At 43.0% G+C, this 18,368-nt stretch overlaps 1 protein-coding gene across 10 annotated transcripts in view; it reads right to left on the minus strand.

The window, feature by feature from the left end:
- MUS81 (MUS81 structure-specific endonuclease subunit) overlaps positions 1-18,368 on the minus strand; it is a 39,274-nt gene that overhangs the window by 19,880 nt on the left and 1,026 nt on the right. For 3 of the 10 annotated variants that reach the window (XM_078778848.1, XM_078778847.1, XM_078778845.1), the window contains exons 2-9: positions 17,794-17,893; positions 17,103-17,239; positions 11,832-11,961; positions 11,495-11,685; positions 11,319-11,396; positions 11,133-11,213; positions 7,353-7,441; positions 6,696-6,899 (exon numbers count right to left, since the gene is read on the minus strand). In XM_078778848.1, the coding sequence (XP_078634974.1) occupies positions 6,696-6,899; positions 7,353-7,441; positions 11,133-11,213; positions 11,319-11,396; positions 11,495-11,685; positions 11,832-11,961; positions 17,103-17,237 (908 nt within the window). In that variant the 5' untranslated portion in view covers positions 17,238-17,239; positions 17,794-17,893. Of the gene's footprint in view, positions 1-6,695; positions 6,900-7,352; positions 7,442-11,132; positions 11,214-11,318; positions 11,397-11,494; positions 11,686-11,831; positions 11,962-17,102; positions 17,240-17,793; positions 17,894-18,252; positions 18,304-18,368 lie in introns of those variants that run through there. The other 7 variants (XM_078778850.1, XM_078778851.1, XM_078778849.1 and 4 more) reach the window with 4 other exon arrangements.

The following is an 18,368-nucleotide window of genomic DNA, read 5'->3' on the forward strand; positions in this document are numbered from 1 at the left end:
CTGTATTTCAGTCACTATTCCCAGTTCCATCTCCAGCTGTACTCAAAGTATTGTTGTGGAAATGACTCCTAGGAGGTAACATTGCTTAACATAGTTTAGTTATCTCTACAGTGAAAGTCTTAGAGTAAGCGTGAGGTAATTTAATCGTGATATTAGATACACGACATGCCCAAAAGTATGCGGACACCCCATATAATTAGTGGATTCAGCTAGAGTGCATTCAGAAAGTATTCAGACCCCTTCACTTTTTTCACATTTTGTTATGTTGCAGCCTTAGCTGAAATCGTTTAAATTCATTTTTTCCCTCATCAATCTACACTCAATACCCCATAATGACAAAGAGAAAACAGGATATTAGAAAGTTTTGCAAAATTATTAAAAAGAAAAAACTGAAATATCACATTTACACAAGTATTCAGACCCTTTGCTATGACACTTGAAATTTAGGTCAGGTGCCTCCCATTTCTCTTGATCATCTTTGAGATGTTTCTACACCTTGATTGGAGTCCACCTGTGGTAAATTCAATTGATTGGACATGATTGGAAAAGGCACACACCTGTCTATATAAAGTCTCACAGCTGACAATGCATATCAGAGCAAAAACAAAGCCATGAGGTTAAAGGAACTGCCTGCAGAGCTCAGAGACATGATTGTGTCGAGGCACAGATCTGGGGAAGCCTACAAAAAAATTTCTGCTGCAATGAAGGTTCCTAAGAGCACAGTGGCCTCCATAATTCTTAAATGGAAGAAGTTTGGAACAACCAGGACTCTTCCTAGAGCTGGCCGCCCGGCCAAACTGAGCAATCGGGGGAGAAGGGCCTTGGTAAGAGAGGTGACCAAGAACGCGATGGTCACTCTGGCTGAGCTCCAGAGATCCTGTGTGGAGATGGGATAAACTTCCAGAAGGACAACCATCACTGCAACACTGCACCGATTTGGGCTTTATGGCAGAGTGGCAGACGGAAGCCTCTCCTGAGTGAAAGACACATGAAAGACCACAGAATCTTGTTTCTCACAGTCTGAGAGTCCTTTAGGTGCTTTTTTGCAAACTCCAAGCAGGCTTTCACGATTTCAGCACAATGCTGCAACATAACAAAATGTGAAAAAAGTGAAGGGGCCTGAATACTTTCTGAATGCACTGTATTTCAGCCACACCATTGCTGACAGGTGTATATAATGAAGCACACATCCATGCAATCTCCATAGACAAACATTGGCAGTAGAATGGGCCGCACTGAAGAGCTCAGTGACTTTCAACTTGGCACCGTCATAAGATGCCACCTTTCCATCAAGTCAGTTCGTCAAATTTCTGCCCTGCTAGAGCTGCCCCGGTCAACTGTAAGTGCTGTTATTGTGAAGTGGAAACGTCTAGGAACAACAACAGCTCAACCACAAAGTGGTCGGCCATACAAGCTCACAGAACGGGACCGCAGAGTGCTGAAGTGCGTAGCGCATAAAAATTGTCTGTCCTCGGTTGCAATACTCACTACCGAGTTCCAAACTGCCTCTGGAAGCAACATCAGCACAACTGTTCATCGGGAGCTTCATGAAATGGGTTTCCATGGCGCAGCAGCTGCACACAAGCCTAAGATCACCATGCACAATGCCAAGCGTTGGCTGGAGTGGTGTAAAGCTTGCCGCCATTGGACTCTGGAGCAGTGGAAACGCGTTCTCTGGAGCGATGAATCATGCTTCACCATCTGGCTGATGCCAGGACAATGCTACCTGCCCGAATGCATAGTGCCAACTGTAAAGTTTGGTGGAGGAGGAATAATGGTCTGGGGCTGTTTTTCATGGTTCGGGCTCGGCCCCTTAGTTCCAGTGAAGGGAAATCTTAAAGCTTCAGCATACAATGAAATTCGAGACAATTGTGTGCTTCCAACTTTGTGGAAACAGTTTGGGGAAGAACCTGTCATGTTTCAGCATGACGATGCCCCCGTGCACAAAGCGAGGTCCATAAAGAAATGGTTTGTCGAGATCGGTGTGGAAGAACTTGACTGGCCTGCACAGAGCCCTGACCGCAACCCCATCGAACACCTTTGGGATGAATTGGAACGCCGACTGCAAGCCAGGCCCAATCGCCCAACATCAATGCCCGACCTAACTAATGCTCTTGTGGCTGAATGGAAGCAAATCCCCACAGAAATGTTCCAACATCTAAAGGAAAGCCTTCCCAGAAGAGTGGAGGCTGTTTCGCAGCAAAGGGAGGACCAACCAACTCCATACTAATGCCCATGATTTTGGAATGAGATGTGTGATGTTCGGGTGTGTCCACATACATTTGGCCATGTAGTGTATGTGTCGCTTCATGTTTCGTCAGCCATCCTCCAACCTCCCGAATGTGTGTCTAAAATCGCCACCCTATTAAACACTTATTTAATGTTTCTACCCTCAAATCTGTTTTTTTATGTGCCTTTTAGCATTTGTGTGGGCCGTCAGCCCATAGTTTAGGCTAGAAAAGCCACCCCCACAATCCCAACCAGTCCCGCAATTGCAAGACCATGTGGGTGCAGGTCGGGGAAGAGTTCGCCCCACCCCCAGACTAGGCTTCCTGCCAATGGTGAGTGACAGGGAGCGGCGTGGTTCATCATGGCGGAAGGTGGGGGCCAGAGACCTGGAAAGCACGGGCAGCTAGGGGAAAGGGAGGAGATGCCGAGAACCACACTGTGAAGGGCGGCGATACGTCTGTGGAGCTGTGTGCTAGAACCACGCCGCCTCCTCCTCCTCCTCCTCCTCCTCCTCCTCCACCTCCTCTCAAGCACCAGAGCTCCATGCTGACCAGGCCTGCTCCAGGGATGCGGCTGGGCGGCTGCCCGGCATTGGGTCCTACTGAGTCCCGCCGGGCACAGCTGGGGTGTTCCTTTTCTTGTCAACTCTGTCTGTTATCGATCTCATGTGGTATGACTGGGGCCCTAACTTAGATAACTCATGAATTTTCCGATTTTTCATTGGCATTGTAGACATGGTATCGGTAGTGGGTAAGGCGTTTTGTTTGCATCATAATTGTTATTGCTTCCTCTGTATTCCCATCCCCTGAGTGACCTTTATTATTGAATATACATGGTCTCGGCAAGAATTTGGGCAGTCATGATCGCTATTGAAATTTTGCACGTCTGTTAAAGGACTAATTGGTTCTGGGCGACCAACGCTCTATAACAAGACCATGTCATGTGCCTCCAACTCCACTCGATTGTAATAATTACAATTGTAATAATCGTAATTATAATAATCTAATTATTAGAGATCAGGCGCTTGACACTGAATTAGCATAACGCATCGGCTAACTCGGAGGTCCCACCAGCACGGCAGAAACTTAAGCAGAAACAGAAACAGCAGAAACAAATACAGAAACTTAAGATGGAGGTAAGTTATTTGTTCAATAGGGTGACTGACTCTCAGTAAAGAATAGTGTTATTCTGAATAATGTTCTCTTCATCATTCTGACTGTTGATATCTCCAGTCAATTGAAGTTTTGTTTCCATTCCGTCATATCAATATCATTTTGATTAAAGTCATGTTTAGGGTGTACTTTCTCTCCATTTAAGGTTTACTGAGAAGTGCAGCCACAGAACGTCGAGACGAACCCATATCGAGGAAGATAAGGGATACAGATTGTGTGGCAATTGAAGGAAAATGCTACAAAAATTGTTACACCATCTGCACGCGTGACCCTCTGGGATCGCCTCAGAATTCGACCTGATGAGCCGTGAGTGTCCTCCTTGCGAATTATCTCAAACTGAGTGAATTCCTCAAATTTGACGTTCCTTTGATTTTCCTCCTACAATTCTCTCTTCAACTTATGATCAGCCTCGTAGAAAAACATTGCCGTTCACCCACTTTACCATTATATTTCCCTGACGAAATTTGATGCATGCAGGACTATAGTAAAAGAACAGAGCGAAATTCCAAAGGACGTTTGACGTATTCTGTAGAGATAAATGTATGGATGTAGATAGACCCCGCGCCGCCAGACATGCTCAAGTTAATCCACTGTCATTGTATAAAAAGCAGATATAACACAAAACATTGTTCATGTCGAGCAGCAGGATTTGAATGTTCTGAACTTTGTTCGTGTAGTTCGGAGTCGGAGCATCGGTGCGAAAACTTGGCTAAACAGTACGACCCTGAAGGAGTCGATACTCTGTCGGAGAGTGAGGAAGATCATTAGTATGACATTTCTCACATTTGTATGTTCTCGGTACTAAAAGTGATACTTTTATTACGCATATTACTTTATATCACACAGCAATGAATATCTCTGTTAATGCAAAGATATGTTTCTTCTCGGCCAAAAGCACATTCACTCGACGAGTTAGTCAACCCACACCCATATACGAGTACATTCAAAGTCGAATGACTCCTCTGCAAGAGGGAATATCGCTTATGGGAGTTATTTTTGAAATCGGTGCATAGTGCATCAAAATGTATGGGAAAGAACCATGTTCCACCTAGTTTGTGATTGGGTAGCGCAAAAAAACGTTTTCTAGCCATTTGCGGAAACCGATAGATTACGGCCTAGGAGGGTCATATCTCACTTGCTCCTGCATTAGGCTCCCTCCAACTATTTACAACTAACAGGAATAATGAACCTCAAACGGAGGTGGTCATAATCGGTGGGCCACGCCAGAGATAAACCCTGGCTGGAAAATGCTGCAAGTGCTTTACGAGGGCGAGCAAATTGGATTTGAGCAAAACAAAAGATGCAACATTCCTAAGAATAAAAATAGGGGCAATGCACCTGGGCTCACCTGGTAGAACCAGGGAACCACTGATAGGTGTGGATGACCCACAAAATATGTAACGGAGTAGAAAGTAGATACCTATTTTGGGGGGCAAACTCCTGATTTTTTTTTTTAATGCTGTGAACAAACTTTAGCCCAACATGGGTGATGAAGGTTGTGGTAAAGTTTCATCAAAATAGTGTGTGTAGTTTCAGAGAAGAATTTCCAAGTGTTTACACACACCCTGACTGACTCACTTACTGACTGACAGACAGACACCACAAAATGCTAAACGAGTAAGAGTATAAATTAGAAACAAATTTGATTACCTAGATTTTAAAAATAGATGGCACCACTGAAATATCAAAATAGACAAAGTTTAAAATCATGCTGTAACAACATATTGAGCAGAGAACGGAACGACACCATAGGCCATCCATCCTACGATTAACACTTTGGCTGGGAATGTAGCACCTTCACGTGAGACAGTCAGGATGGGCCATTTAGTGTAAAACAGGAAAAGAGGATCCAAAGCCTAATCCCAGGAATGGGTACCTCATAAATGCAGCAAATACTTATCGACATAAATTGTTAGGAAAGATAAGGCTCAAAGTAGAGGAGTTTGGGGGAAATGAGAATTTGAAGCAGGAAAGGGTAAAAAGAGAGGATGTAACAGCAATGTTGTACATTTGCTAGTAGGTGTTAGAGTGGTCATAGGAAGAAGCTTTGACACCAGTGATAGATAACACACAAGTTCCTTTGTTTAAATGCAGCCTTATTGTTATGAGATCTCAAGATAAATTAGTCTCTCTCCCTTCAGCTCTTAAAATATCCAATGTAAAACTAACCACATTGCTCATATTTTCTCTTGATGTCCGTCCTGGCTATTAAAGTCAAGGTTCTAGCTGCTGTGTGTTGTACAAAAGCACTCACAATATAAGATGGTGGTCAGTGATGTCACTGGCTTAAGTATATTCAATGATGAAGGGAAGGTGTGGGAGAAGGACGGGGAAGGGGGGTTGGGGGGGATGGGGAGGTGCTCAGATATGGTCCAAGCCAGAGCCTCAGATATGGTCCAAGCCAGAGCCTCAGATATGGTCCAAGCCAGAGCCTCAGATATGGTCCAAGCCAGAGCCTCAGATATGGTCCAAGCCAGAGCCTCAGATATGGGTCAAGCCAGAGCCTCAGATATGGTCCAAGCCAGAGCCTCAGATATGGGTCAAGCCAGAGCCTCAGATATGGTCCAAGCCAGAGACGCACATATGGTCCAAGGCAGAGCCCCAGATATGGTCCAAGCCAGAAACTCACATATGGTCCAAGCCAGCGACTCACATATGGTCCAAGCCAGAGACTCAGATATGGACCAAGCCAGAGACTCAGATATGGTCCAAGCCAGAGACTCAAATATGGTCCAAGCCAGACTTAGATATGGTTCAAGCCAGAGACTCAGATATGGTCCAAGCCAGAGACTCAGATATGGTCCAAGCCAGAGACTCAGATATGGTCCAAGCCAGAGACTTAGATATGGTCCAAGCCAGAGACGCACATATGGTCCAAGCCAGAGCCTCAGATATGGTCCAAGCCAGAGCCTCAGATATGGTCCAAGCCAGAGCCACAGAAACGGACAGGCCAGGGCCATAGAAAGGTCCATTTCAGAACCTCAGAAAGGTCCAAGTCAGAGCATCAGAAATGTATAGAAAGCTCAGGCAAGGAATTTTGATCCTCCAGGATAATACTCCACCTCACAGCCGTCAAGTTTGAAATGCAAATGCAGCAGAAAAGGTGTCTGAAATATTTCTTTATTCACTAGATTTGTTTCCAAACCCAAACAAAATACCTGTAGACATGTGTTTGAGGGGTATCTTACTATAATTCACCAAATGTCTGTCCGTCTGTCTGTCTGTCTGTCAAAATTACGTTTCCAAATTCCATAATACAAAACAAATGACGCAAGCTTCCGCAGAACGAGGTACCTTTGTGGAGAGGTGTGGCTACTGTTTTCTCCATCATCAATGCATATAACATCAATTCCAGCATTGTCCATGCCAGTACAGGTCGATGCAACCAAAGCGCAACTTCTCGCCAACCCTCGACCCAAATCCTCTCCAAGACCCAGATCCTGATCCGCTTTCAAAATCTTTTCTGCCAATTGTGCTCCCTTGTCTGTGAGCGAATACCTGCACACAAGAAAACAGATTAAAATGTCAACACCTGTTACGACTTTCAAAAACTGAAAGAAACAATATTTTAATGTGCTTGGCAACACGATTTAAAGAGAAAACTTGAAGGACAATCAGGACGAGCGCCAAGTAGGAATTACAAATGTTTACAGTCAAAAAGACGACACAATTGGTGTAGGCCACAAAACAACGATGGATTTGTTATAATTCACTCAGGGTGAAATAAATATATCGGTCTCTGTTAATTTTCATAAAGAGGACCAAATGTAAAGGGTAAAATAAATATGTATGTGGGAATAATAGAAACATCGTCAAATGTTAAGGAAAAAGAAAGCAACCGAGTGCTGTGAGGGTTCAGCACTCGGTGCATAGTATCAGACATCGTTCACGCCATAAAGCCTGCACTACACACGGAACATTCTAGAGATAGGCACCACAAAGTTTGTCCACCTTGCGGGCTTCCCACTGCGCTGCACCAGGCCTTTCTGGATCAGGGTAGTCATAGATGACCATGCAGAATACCTGCTGTTAACCTCGGGCTGCAAGTATGATTGGGAGAAAAGAAAAGGTGGCAAAATAAGCAAACTGTATTAAAAGGTCACTTTCAAAAATGTACAAACGATGATCCGTGTTTAAAACTGGCCAAGCCTTACACTTCACCCCTCCTAACTCCCAGGAATAACTTGGGCTGCGCATTCACCTCCGCAACCACCTCCAGCTTGTCCGTGTGATGTACTGTCCTCTTAACAGGGATGACTCGACCTCCAGTGCATTCAGAAAGTATTCAGACCCCTTCACTTTTTTCACATTTTGTTATGTTGCAGCCTTATGCTGAACTCGTTTAAATTCATTTTTTCCCTCATCAATCTACACTCAATACCCCTTAATAACAAGGAGAAAACAGGATTTTAGAAAGTTTTGCAAATTTATTAAAAAGAAAAAACTGAAATATCATATTGACATAAGTATTCAGACCCTTTGCTATGACACTTGAAATTTAGCTCAGGTGCCTCCCATTTCTCTTGATCATCTTTGAGATGTTTCTACACCTTGATTGGAGTCCACCTGTGGTAAATTCAATTGATTGGACATGATTTGGAAAGGCACACACCTGTCTATATGAGGTCTCACAGCTGACAATGCATATCGGAGCAAAAACCAAACCATGAGGTCGAAGGAACTGCCTGCAGAGCTCAGAGAAAGGATTGTGTCGAGGCACAGATCTGGGGAAGCCTACAAAAAAAATCTCTGCTGCATTGAAGGTTCCCAAGAGCACAGTGGCCTCCATAATTCTTAAATGGAAGAAGTTTGGAACAACCTAGACCGTGGGCCGAGCCCCTGTTTTGCTTACTTTCGTGACCCACCTCGCATATCTACCTGCATTTATAATATGTTGTGTAGAAATATTACAGAATTAATATCTGAAACTCGTCAAGCACAAAACTTGCACATATTTTCAAAATGTGGAAAAAACACCCAAAATGTTGACGATCTTTTTAATAAATATTGTCCAATCACAGCACATGTAACATACGCCACGAGTGGCCGTGAGCGCTAATCAGCCAATCGCACGCTTCGTTTCAGACTGTACATACAGTGCTGGCGCAGCTGTCATGGCGACTTACATGTAGTCAGATGCAGCCATGGAAGGCGAAGATTCTGATGTTAGTTCTTCGGGGTTTTGCTTCATGCATGTCGTCAATACGCACAGCAGAGTGATTCCATTATTTAATAATTTTAAATAAGACATTTCAGGAGACGACGATGGTTCAAGAGCGATCGGTATTCAATAACAAAGGACAGACTATAACCGAAACAGGCCTGGACAGGCCAGGCCCGGAAATGTCAAAACGAAGGTTACCGACCTTGAAATGAGATAGAAAACAATGTATAATCAGTTATGAGGTTAGTTAGCTACACAATACCGAAAATTGGGTTCGATTCCGACAACTTTGAAACTTTGACCTTTGTGACCTTCAAAGGTCAACGGTCAAAGATTCTGACATTTGTTGGAAAACTTGGATTTCATGATGTATGTGATAATATAAGATCATGTTTGACATTTCACCCTATCAGGAAGCAAACAATGTAATAAAACCATCAAAAATCGACTTTTCTAAATTTCGTGACCTTGTAACCTTGACCTTGGGGCGAAAATGAAAAATCGAGCTCCGTGGGGCTAGACACATGACATTGGCTTAACCAAATCCTGAAACCCCTGTCAGATTCCACTAACTCCCTCAGAGAATATGTAGCTTGAACCCGATTACCCCCTAAAAAGACGTCTTTTTCGGGCGTGGCTCCGCCCACAATGGGCGCAATATGCCCACTCGAGGCAGGACACAACTAGATAATGATATCAACCTCCCACCCAAGTTTTATCAAGATCAAATGATCATCGGGTAGTTATGCTGCGGACAGACAGACACACAATCACACACCCATGACGAATATAGTGGTCACTTGATAACTCGTGAACCAATTGAATAAGATTTTTAATAAGTTAATTTTTTCATAAATGCTATTTTTTATAACAGTCCAATTCATTATTAATAAGAGCTTGGATAACTAGTTTGATAATTAATTTCAGTTCATGAAGAATTAAAAAAAATATATATATATCACTCAGTTTGATATTAAAATTAGAATGGCCATCTTCTGGTAAAAATTGTTTTTATCATTTCCGTGTGTGTGTGTGTGTGTGTGTGTGTGTGTGTGTGTGTGTGTGTGTGTGTGTGTGTGTGTGTGTGTGTGTGTGTGTGACCTCGATCACCCAAACTCCTGGACAGTTTCCCCATCTTTACATAGACTACATACTTTACATTTAGAATTCCCATTCAATTGTACACAGTTGTACACTATATAATAATGGACACAAGATGGCGCTATAGATTTTGCTAATTAGCATAACTAATTAATGTGCAACTTTTTGCACTGACGAGTTGTGAATTCTTTCTAAGTGATTTTTTATCTAAATCTTTGCAAAATTTCAGGTAGATACCAGAGGTGGGTCACGAAAGTCAAAAACTAGACAGATTTTGGAGGCTTGGCCCACTGTCTAACCAGGACTCTGCTCAGTTTGGCCAGGCGGCCAGCTCTAGGAAATCGGGGGAAAAGGGCCTTGGCAATAGAGGTGACCAAGAACCCTATGGTCACTCTGGCTGAGCTCCAGAGATCCTGTGTGGAGATGGGAGAAACTCGCAGAAGGACAACCATCACTGCAACACTCCACCAATCTGGGCTTTATGGCAGAGTGGCCAGACGGAAGCCTCTCCTCAGTGAAAGACACATGAAAGCCCGCTTGGAGTTTTGCAAAAAAGCACCTAAAGGACTCTCAGACTGTGAGAAACAAGATTCTGTGGTCTGATGAAACTAAGATTGAACTGTTTGGCCTCAATTCTAAGCGTCCTGTCTGGAGGAAACCAGGCACCGCTCATCACCTGCCCAATACCATCCCAACGGTGAAGCATGGTGGTGGCAGCATCATGCTGTGGGGGTGTTTTTCAGCAGCAGGGACTGGGGGACTGGTCAGGGTTGAGGGAACAATGAACGGAGCAAAGTACAGAGATATCCCTAAGGAAAACCTGAAACAGAGTGCTCAGGACCTCAGACTGGGCCGAAGGTTCACCTTCCAACAGGACAATGACCCTAAGCACACAGCCAAGACAATGGAGGAGTGGCTTAGGGACAACTCTGTGAAGGTCCTTGAGTGGCCCAGCCAGAGCCCTGACTTGAACCCAATCGAACATCTCTGGAGAGACCTGAAAATGGCTGTCCACCGACGGTCCCCATCCAACCTGACAGAGCTTGAGAGGATCCACAGAGAAGAATGGCAGAAAATCCCCAAATCCAGGTGTGCAAAGCCTGTCGCGTCATACCCAAGAATACTCGAGGCTGTAATCGCTGCCAAAGGTGCTTCAACTCAGTACTGAGTTAAGGGTCTGAATACTTATGTAAATATGATATTTCAGTTTTTTCTTTTTAATAAATTTGCAAAACTTTCTAAAATCCTGTTTTCTCTTTGTCATTATGGGGTATTGAGTGTAGATTGATGAGGGAAAAATGAATTTAAACGATTTCAGCATAAGGCTGCAACATAACAAAATGTGAAAAAAGTGAAGGGGTCTGAATACTTTCTGAATGCACTGCATATTATTTTTAAAAGGTTAACTGCTCAATATTATAAATATGTGACGGACAGCCAGGAAGATACGAACCAAGTCCACTCACCACAGTGAGGGATGCATCACACAAATCCTGGGCCTTGTTTTGCAGTTCTGCTTTCGTTAGAGAAATTTCACCACCCACCTGCTACATAGAGGAACACTAAGGCATACGCAAAGGCTGACACGTTCGGGGTTTAAATGAATAACAATGAAAACACAATTGTAATATCACCCTAAACCCCCAGTGCACCTGATTGCTGCGATACATGGTGATCAGCAATGCATAGCCACCAGAGCGTTTCTGCGGAACATATTCCTTCATCCTTTTCTGTGAAAAATAAAGTTTAAATGCTTTTCTTTCTTTTAAACCAGCAAAAGTCATCTTGAAATTGGCCACAAGTTAATTCATCAGCATCTCGAGCTTACACCCACGACGTCTTTCTTGGGGAGGCTCCCAGACAGGCCTGCCTTCACTGGCTTCTCTCCTCGACTCCGTCGAAGTTGGGAGCAGATGATGGATTTGACGCGAGGAGAGCGTTTGTGCTTTGTAGCATCGTAGACTGCTTTGGCTCGGTGTCCTCGAGGAATATCAAGATAATGGATCTTTGCTTCAGGACCTGATGGAGAAATACAAGGAACTAATGCAAGAAAACAATTCCCGTTAAAAAATAAAAACAATAAATGTCTGGCACTTGCATTTTCTAAGGCATCGATTATTGTTCATTTTCCCCTTTGGTAAACCATTCAAAAGGGTTGCACTCACCATGCTCTGCAAAGTACTCTGCGAGCTTCCGATCCAACATCTTGCAAGTAGAATCTCCAAAGTTTTGCAAAATTTTCGCTTCGGTGCCATTCTTGAGGGGCAAGGGGTATTTCTTCAGGGAGGTCAACGCCTGCAAAGACAGAAACTAACTTTTCGCTTTGTCGACTCTTTCCAACACCTTCAATGCCATTTTTGACAAAATCACTACAGTACAAACACCCTCAATTAATCAGATTGCTGCTCCGAGTCTCCCGTGTGACCAGCGGAAACCCATGAAATGTTAGTAGCAACTAGCACTTCGCTGAAAGTTGCTATTAGCAACTGGCAAATTAACCAGAAAACAAACAAGTAAATTACGTTCCCAGCACAACCAGGCACATTGGACGGCTCCGTTGAGGCAATGTAAATTATGATAGCTACAGTTCCGGGATACGTCGATCTTTTGGACAATTGCTCCCCGATTCGGCGACCCTTAGTTCAAATCTCATTTCGGTCAAACCTCATTTTGCAGAAAACGGATTTTGCCAGACCAAGTATGGCAAGAAAACACTTAGAGGAGCTTGTACACATATTATGAAAGGACAATGACATTAGCACTGATTGACAACTTTTCAGTCCAGTCCCAGTCATCAGCATCTTCTCCGTCCATGAAGTTGACCGGTATGAACTTCCAGCCTTTTCTGTCATCAACCTCCTTCACATTCCTGGTAGTTTAACCTCATTCAATCCTTGTTGTTATCCATCTGTGTATGCCGTACTTGCGGTTTTTTCCCTTCCAACAATACCTTCTCTAAACCATCACATTTTTGCACACGGTCGAAGTACGTCAGTTAATCTTCTATTTATTGATCATTTCTACTCGACTTGACTTCATACCGACTATATTCAATACCTTGATGTTAGTGTTTACTCTGTTACTCTGTAGATGTTAGTGTTAATATAATAATAGGTTACTCTTCATTTCATATTCTTAGCATTCTTCTGAACAACCACATTTCCAATACTTCGAATTTCCATTTAATAATCTCCCTGTTCAATGTCCATGTTTCGGTTCCTTACAGCAAGGTGGACTCACATATATATACATGGTGGTCCAAAATAATGTGCAAGTTTTTATGTAACAACAATTTGTATTATCGGTCGATTGGGTTAGTTTTTGTCTAATAATACACAGGGTTAGTTAAATTTATGTTTATTATTGCGAAAACTAGAATGGCACACTTCGACATCGTGATGTCAACCAATACGCCCCTGCCCACATTATTACATCATACCAATGTATTACATCATTGTACCAAGTTTGATTTAAATCTCTTCCGCTGTTCTCAAGTAGCACAAAAAATCTAATCAGTTCATCTTTTCATCATAATATATCCTTATACCAAGTTTGGTCAAAATCCCATCACTGGTTCACAAGTTAGCGCAGTAATAGATTTTTTTTTTTTACCTAACAAGACCACTCACCTTTGACCTCTTGACCCCAAAATCAAATCAGGTCATCTTTGCATCATAGCCTGGCATTGGCTTAGCGGTTAGGCTGCCGGCTTGGGATGCTAGGATCCTGGGTTTGAATCCTGGTCGATCGCTGAATTAACGCCAGGAGAGTTGGCTCAGCCTGTCATCCTTCCGAGGTCGGCAAATTGAGCACGAGTTCACTGGTAATTCCCTGTGTGTCGCAAGAGGCGACTAACAGGGTTGGTGGCAGGAAGGGCATCCGGCCATAAAACATTGCTTCAAAAAGGGGACCACGGTGCCCAAAAAAGGCCAACCCCTGCTCTGCGGGGAAAAATGGCCTCTAAAGGCGGTTCTTTTTGCATCATAGTACTGTACATGACCACTCCTTTTTGTATTTTCAGATGCATTTGGCTGCCGAATCTGTTTCTGGGCTATTGGGCACAATCCTGGACGGGTCGCTACTCTGATGCAGGTCACAGTAGATACTTCATTTTAATTTTGATTTCAATCCCTTCAGCCATTCTCAAGTTAACGCAGGAACGAAAACCTATCACAGACACAAAAAACGGATGGACAACACGAAAACATAATGCCTCCGGTGACTTCGTTGGCGGAGGCATAACGATGCTTCAACAAGCAATAAGAAGTGATATAATTAGTAGTTGATGAAGTGCTCAATCCAAGTACCGCCCCTTTGGATGACACCTGCCACACAAACACTGTTGTCGAGGACTCGGCTGAGAACGAGAGCTGGTATGTGTCCGACTTCCAATTTGATATTGTTTTTAAACTGCTGCATTGTGTGTGGGTTGGTTTCGTAGACTTTAGCTTTAAGGGAACTCAATAGGTAGTAGTCAGGAGGAGACAGACTCAGGGAGTAGAGAGGCCATGTATTGTCCGTCCGTCGAAAAATGTGTTGATCACCCGGGAAATGTTGTCTCAAAAACTCCAAAGCACCATTAGAAGCATGCGGTGGTGCACCTTCCTGCTGGAAGATGGCTGAATTCATAGTAATGTCTTCCTGCCTTCTCAGTGCCAGGAGGAATCCTATCTGCAGCATGTCCACGTATCTATCGGTGTTGACTGTCAATGTTTGTCCAGCTTCGTTCTCAAAGAAGAAAGGCCCCATTATACTGCTACGTCCAATAGCACACCAAACCAGTGCTTTCGCTACACACACTGCCAGCTCCACATGTTCATGCAGTTGGTGTTCCACCAAAAATTGCATGTTCTGTTTGTTTGTGTGGCCGCTGAGATGGAAGTGGGCCTCATCACTAAAGATGATGTCTCTAAAATCCTGGTCTTCTTTGATCTGCTTGGCAATGGTGGTGGATAATTCTAACCTCTCCCTCATATTTATTTCGGTCTGGCGCTGCAGTAACTGTATCTTGTATGGATACAGTTTTAGATAATCATGTATGATTGTGCCAACGGTCGTGCGAGAATGTCCCTCCAGCTGTGCAAGTCGGCGTGTTGACTTTTTAAGAGAAGCCTGCAAAGCTTCTCTTAAAGCCTCTATCTTGTCGGGTGTCCTGACTGAAGGTTTTCGACCACTGTACCCTTTAATTTGGTCTTTCATACTTCCGGTGTCTCTAAACTTTACAACAATACGTTTGATGGTTTTGTATTGTAGAATTTCTGCATTTTGATAAACCCTACAAAACTACCTTTGTGTGGAAACATGACTTTGTCACAAAAAGTCTCTAAAATGAGCGTCCGCTGAGGCACAGAGAAATTGTCCAACATGGTTGAAACTTAAATGGAAAAAATAAATAAATAAATAGAAACTTTAAACCTCATTGTTTAGACACCAAAAAATAAAAAAAGAGGGTCTTGTTGGTAAAATTATGACGGCTGTTTGAAAAGTTGCACATAGTTTTGGACCACTCTGTGTATCACACTTTCTAAAACGTAATTTATCTGATATATTTATCTGTCTATTTGATGATACTTCTTTCAAGGTTGTACATTCTTGTTATCAACACAACATCAACAGATCATCACGACACATTCGTCCTGGGAATCTCTACTCTTCTTCCAATCCCAGTGTCACATTTTTTTATTCTCAGCTACGAGGTATCCTAAATAAATATATATAGTTGCAAACTTGAGGTAGTTAATTATTAGGAGCTTTTATGGAAAGTAAACAACAAAAAATACCAAAAAACGTTGGTCATACAGCGAGTGCTTCCATGCAAAGCGTCAGTAATCATAGGATAGAGGAACAGAGTTCCAGCTAGACATTTAACCAAAATCGATGATGTTCACGTACCAATGGCAGGATCAGCTGCTCCACATCCGCCTCATATATCATACCCATTATCTACTGCACCACAAATACACTTTATTGTATTTATTCACAATGTAGGTATGACAACCTCTGGCGTGAGCCAACTGTGCTATGTAGTATGTATATGTCATTAGTCCGTTCCGCAGCAGGAAACAGGGTTTGCAATCGCTTGTGTGCATGTCTGTCTGTCTGTCTGTCTGTCTGTCTGTCTGTCCAGGCTATAACCTTTTTACCATTTGAGCTTTTGTCTTCAAATTTTCAACAAACCTTTATTATAAGAATACGGAGAAAAATAATTGATGATTGGGTCAAAATGTCAAAGGACAAAGTCATAGTAACTATAAATAGCCCTTATTAGCCTGGCCGCAGCATAGCAAGGGTGACACCGAGGGTTTTTTTTGTCACCTTGGAGACGAGTTCCGGTAATGTGGTTGCTAGGGGAAAAGCTGTTTATATGGAGGCCCCTCCTTGTAAGCTGTTTATTTCTCAGCAGGGAAAACAATCAAAAGTGTTCAAGGCTTCAGCTTCTTCGGTAACTGCAGAGTGATAATGATACGTAGCAATAATGATAATGATACCTACCGATAACGATAATGGTACATAACGACAGCGTGTCAAGCCCGAGATGGCCTTTTTTAAAATCTCTTCCGCGTTTCTTTATTTATTTATTTAGCACTGAGCTTCATTCAGTGCGTGTGTCCAGGCCATAACATTTTTTTAACCATCTCACTATCTCCCGATGGTGAAGAATCACTTTTAAAATTATAGTAGACGCATCCGGATCTTCACCAAAAATCTAATCATTTCGTCCTTGTCAAATACCAAACCTGTCCACCAAATTTTTGTCTGAATCCGTTCACAGCTTTGAGATATCCTGTTCACAGACAGACAGACAAACAGATAGGGGTGAAAACATAACCTGCGACCACCTTTGGTGGCAGAAGTAATGACTTATATAACCTATCAGCAACATATTAACAAAAATAAATAGCCCCGAGTGGGCTGACGGTTATCTCTTGAGGTTGCAGTTCACACCTCTGCTGATTTGGGGGAACCCATCAAGGAGGTCCCTGATCCCTTAAGAGCCCCCTGATCCAAAATCGAACAATCTAACACCGAGCGATCCTGCGGACCTTCGAGTAGAAGGGCTCTCTAGAGTTTCAGAACAATCGGTTGGTAAATAAGGGACGAGTATGGATCTGAAGTTTCATGGATAACTCCCCTTCGGAGCCCTCATGATCCGAAATCGAAAAATCGAAGCCTGAGCGATTGTGTGGTCTACTGTCTTGTATTCATGTGTCAAGTTTCAGAACAATCAGCCAGGTGATGAGAGAGGAGGAGCAAAAATAGCAAAAAGTTAAAGGATGGACGACTGGACATCACGACCCATTTTATAATGTCATCTCTTCAAGAATCGAGATGATTTGACCTCATGATAAAACAAAAATGAAACCGATAAAAACAATAAATAAATGAATATTCCTTTGAAAGGTGTATGTCAGCATTCTTATGCCAAAAGTGCCTACCTTTTGGTAGACATACTGAGACTTCTTGCCCTTAGCAGCAGCATCGTTTGCCCACTCAGTGAGCCAGAGGACAAAAAGAGTATTTGGGCATCGCAATCCCCTCTTCCTTTTCCCTCTTATTCGAACTGTCGCCATGTCTGTAAAGTAGAAAACAACAACAATAAATGTTAACTGCACCCACCTTTGAAAGGCTAGATAATATCAAAATTTGTGACTTGAAGACATTGTGCAGGACACAACATCCATGCTTATAACGAAGGTTTACGAGTCAGCATTAAGCCGGTCATCTTCATCTGCTGTTATTTATTTTATGGCCTCAATTATTCCCAGCTTCTCGTAGAATCAGCCCGGGGAAAGCCTCTGGTCCAAGTCTTTAATTTTTATTATTTATTTGTATGCAGCCGGCGGCTGATTGGCTGCATCATTTTCTGGGGGCACGGCTGTGCCGCTGATGCAATGCCCCCTTACCCGTTAGCTGGTACTCATTTTGCCGACCTCGGAGGATGACGAGCCGAGTCGACCCGCCCAGTGTTGATTCAACAGCATGAAAGGGGCTTGAACTCAAGACCCTGGGATCTTAAGCCAACACCCGTAACCATTAAGCCAACACCAAGCGAGGTTTTGATGAACCAGGTGGACAGGCGATTTGGCAGAAATTTCTAATTTGTTCAGTGTGCCGGCGATAACTCACCTGCTCTTCGCAAAAGACGCCGAGGGATCTTTAACGACCAGCGCTGGAAGACGGGTCCTCCGGTTTAACGCCAATACGACGGACACATTGAGGCATCGCCCTGCATACAAAACACCGGGTTGGTTGATGGTTTATAACTGGGCCGAGATACGAACCCAGGTGAGACAGCTCCTATTTGTGTGCAAATATCTCAAGGTTATCCCACCAGCCCTAAACTGATCATCTTTCACATTTGAACTCAATTTCTGTTCTTCAGGGGGAAAAAAAAGAAGTTATTCCTTGCTTTTATTGGCTTCTCAACAACAAAAAAATAAGCAAAAATAATGAAGACAAAAGATTCATCAAAATAATTTCACTTTTGCAAATTGCTTCAAAAGGAACCTCCAAAAGTTTTATGTGTTAAATACAAAAATGTGAAGATCAAAAGTGGATACAAATAGGTAATTTGGTCTGTCATACCTGATCAATGTCAACACCCCAGCATTAACCTGTAGATACAGAACCTCCTTGTGACGATTTATTTAATTTATCGTGACATTTATTGCCTCCTATTATAATTTACATAATCCATTAAC

Source organism: Myxine glutinosa, chromosome 5 (assembly GCF_964187855.1).
Source record: "Myxine glutinosa chromosome 5, kmMyxGlut1.1, whole genome shotgun sequence".
NCBI lineage: Eukaryota > Metazoa > Chordata > Myxini > Myxiniformes > Myxinidae > Myxine > Myxine glutinosa.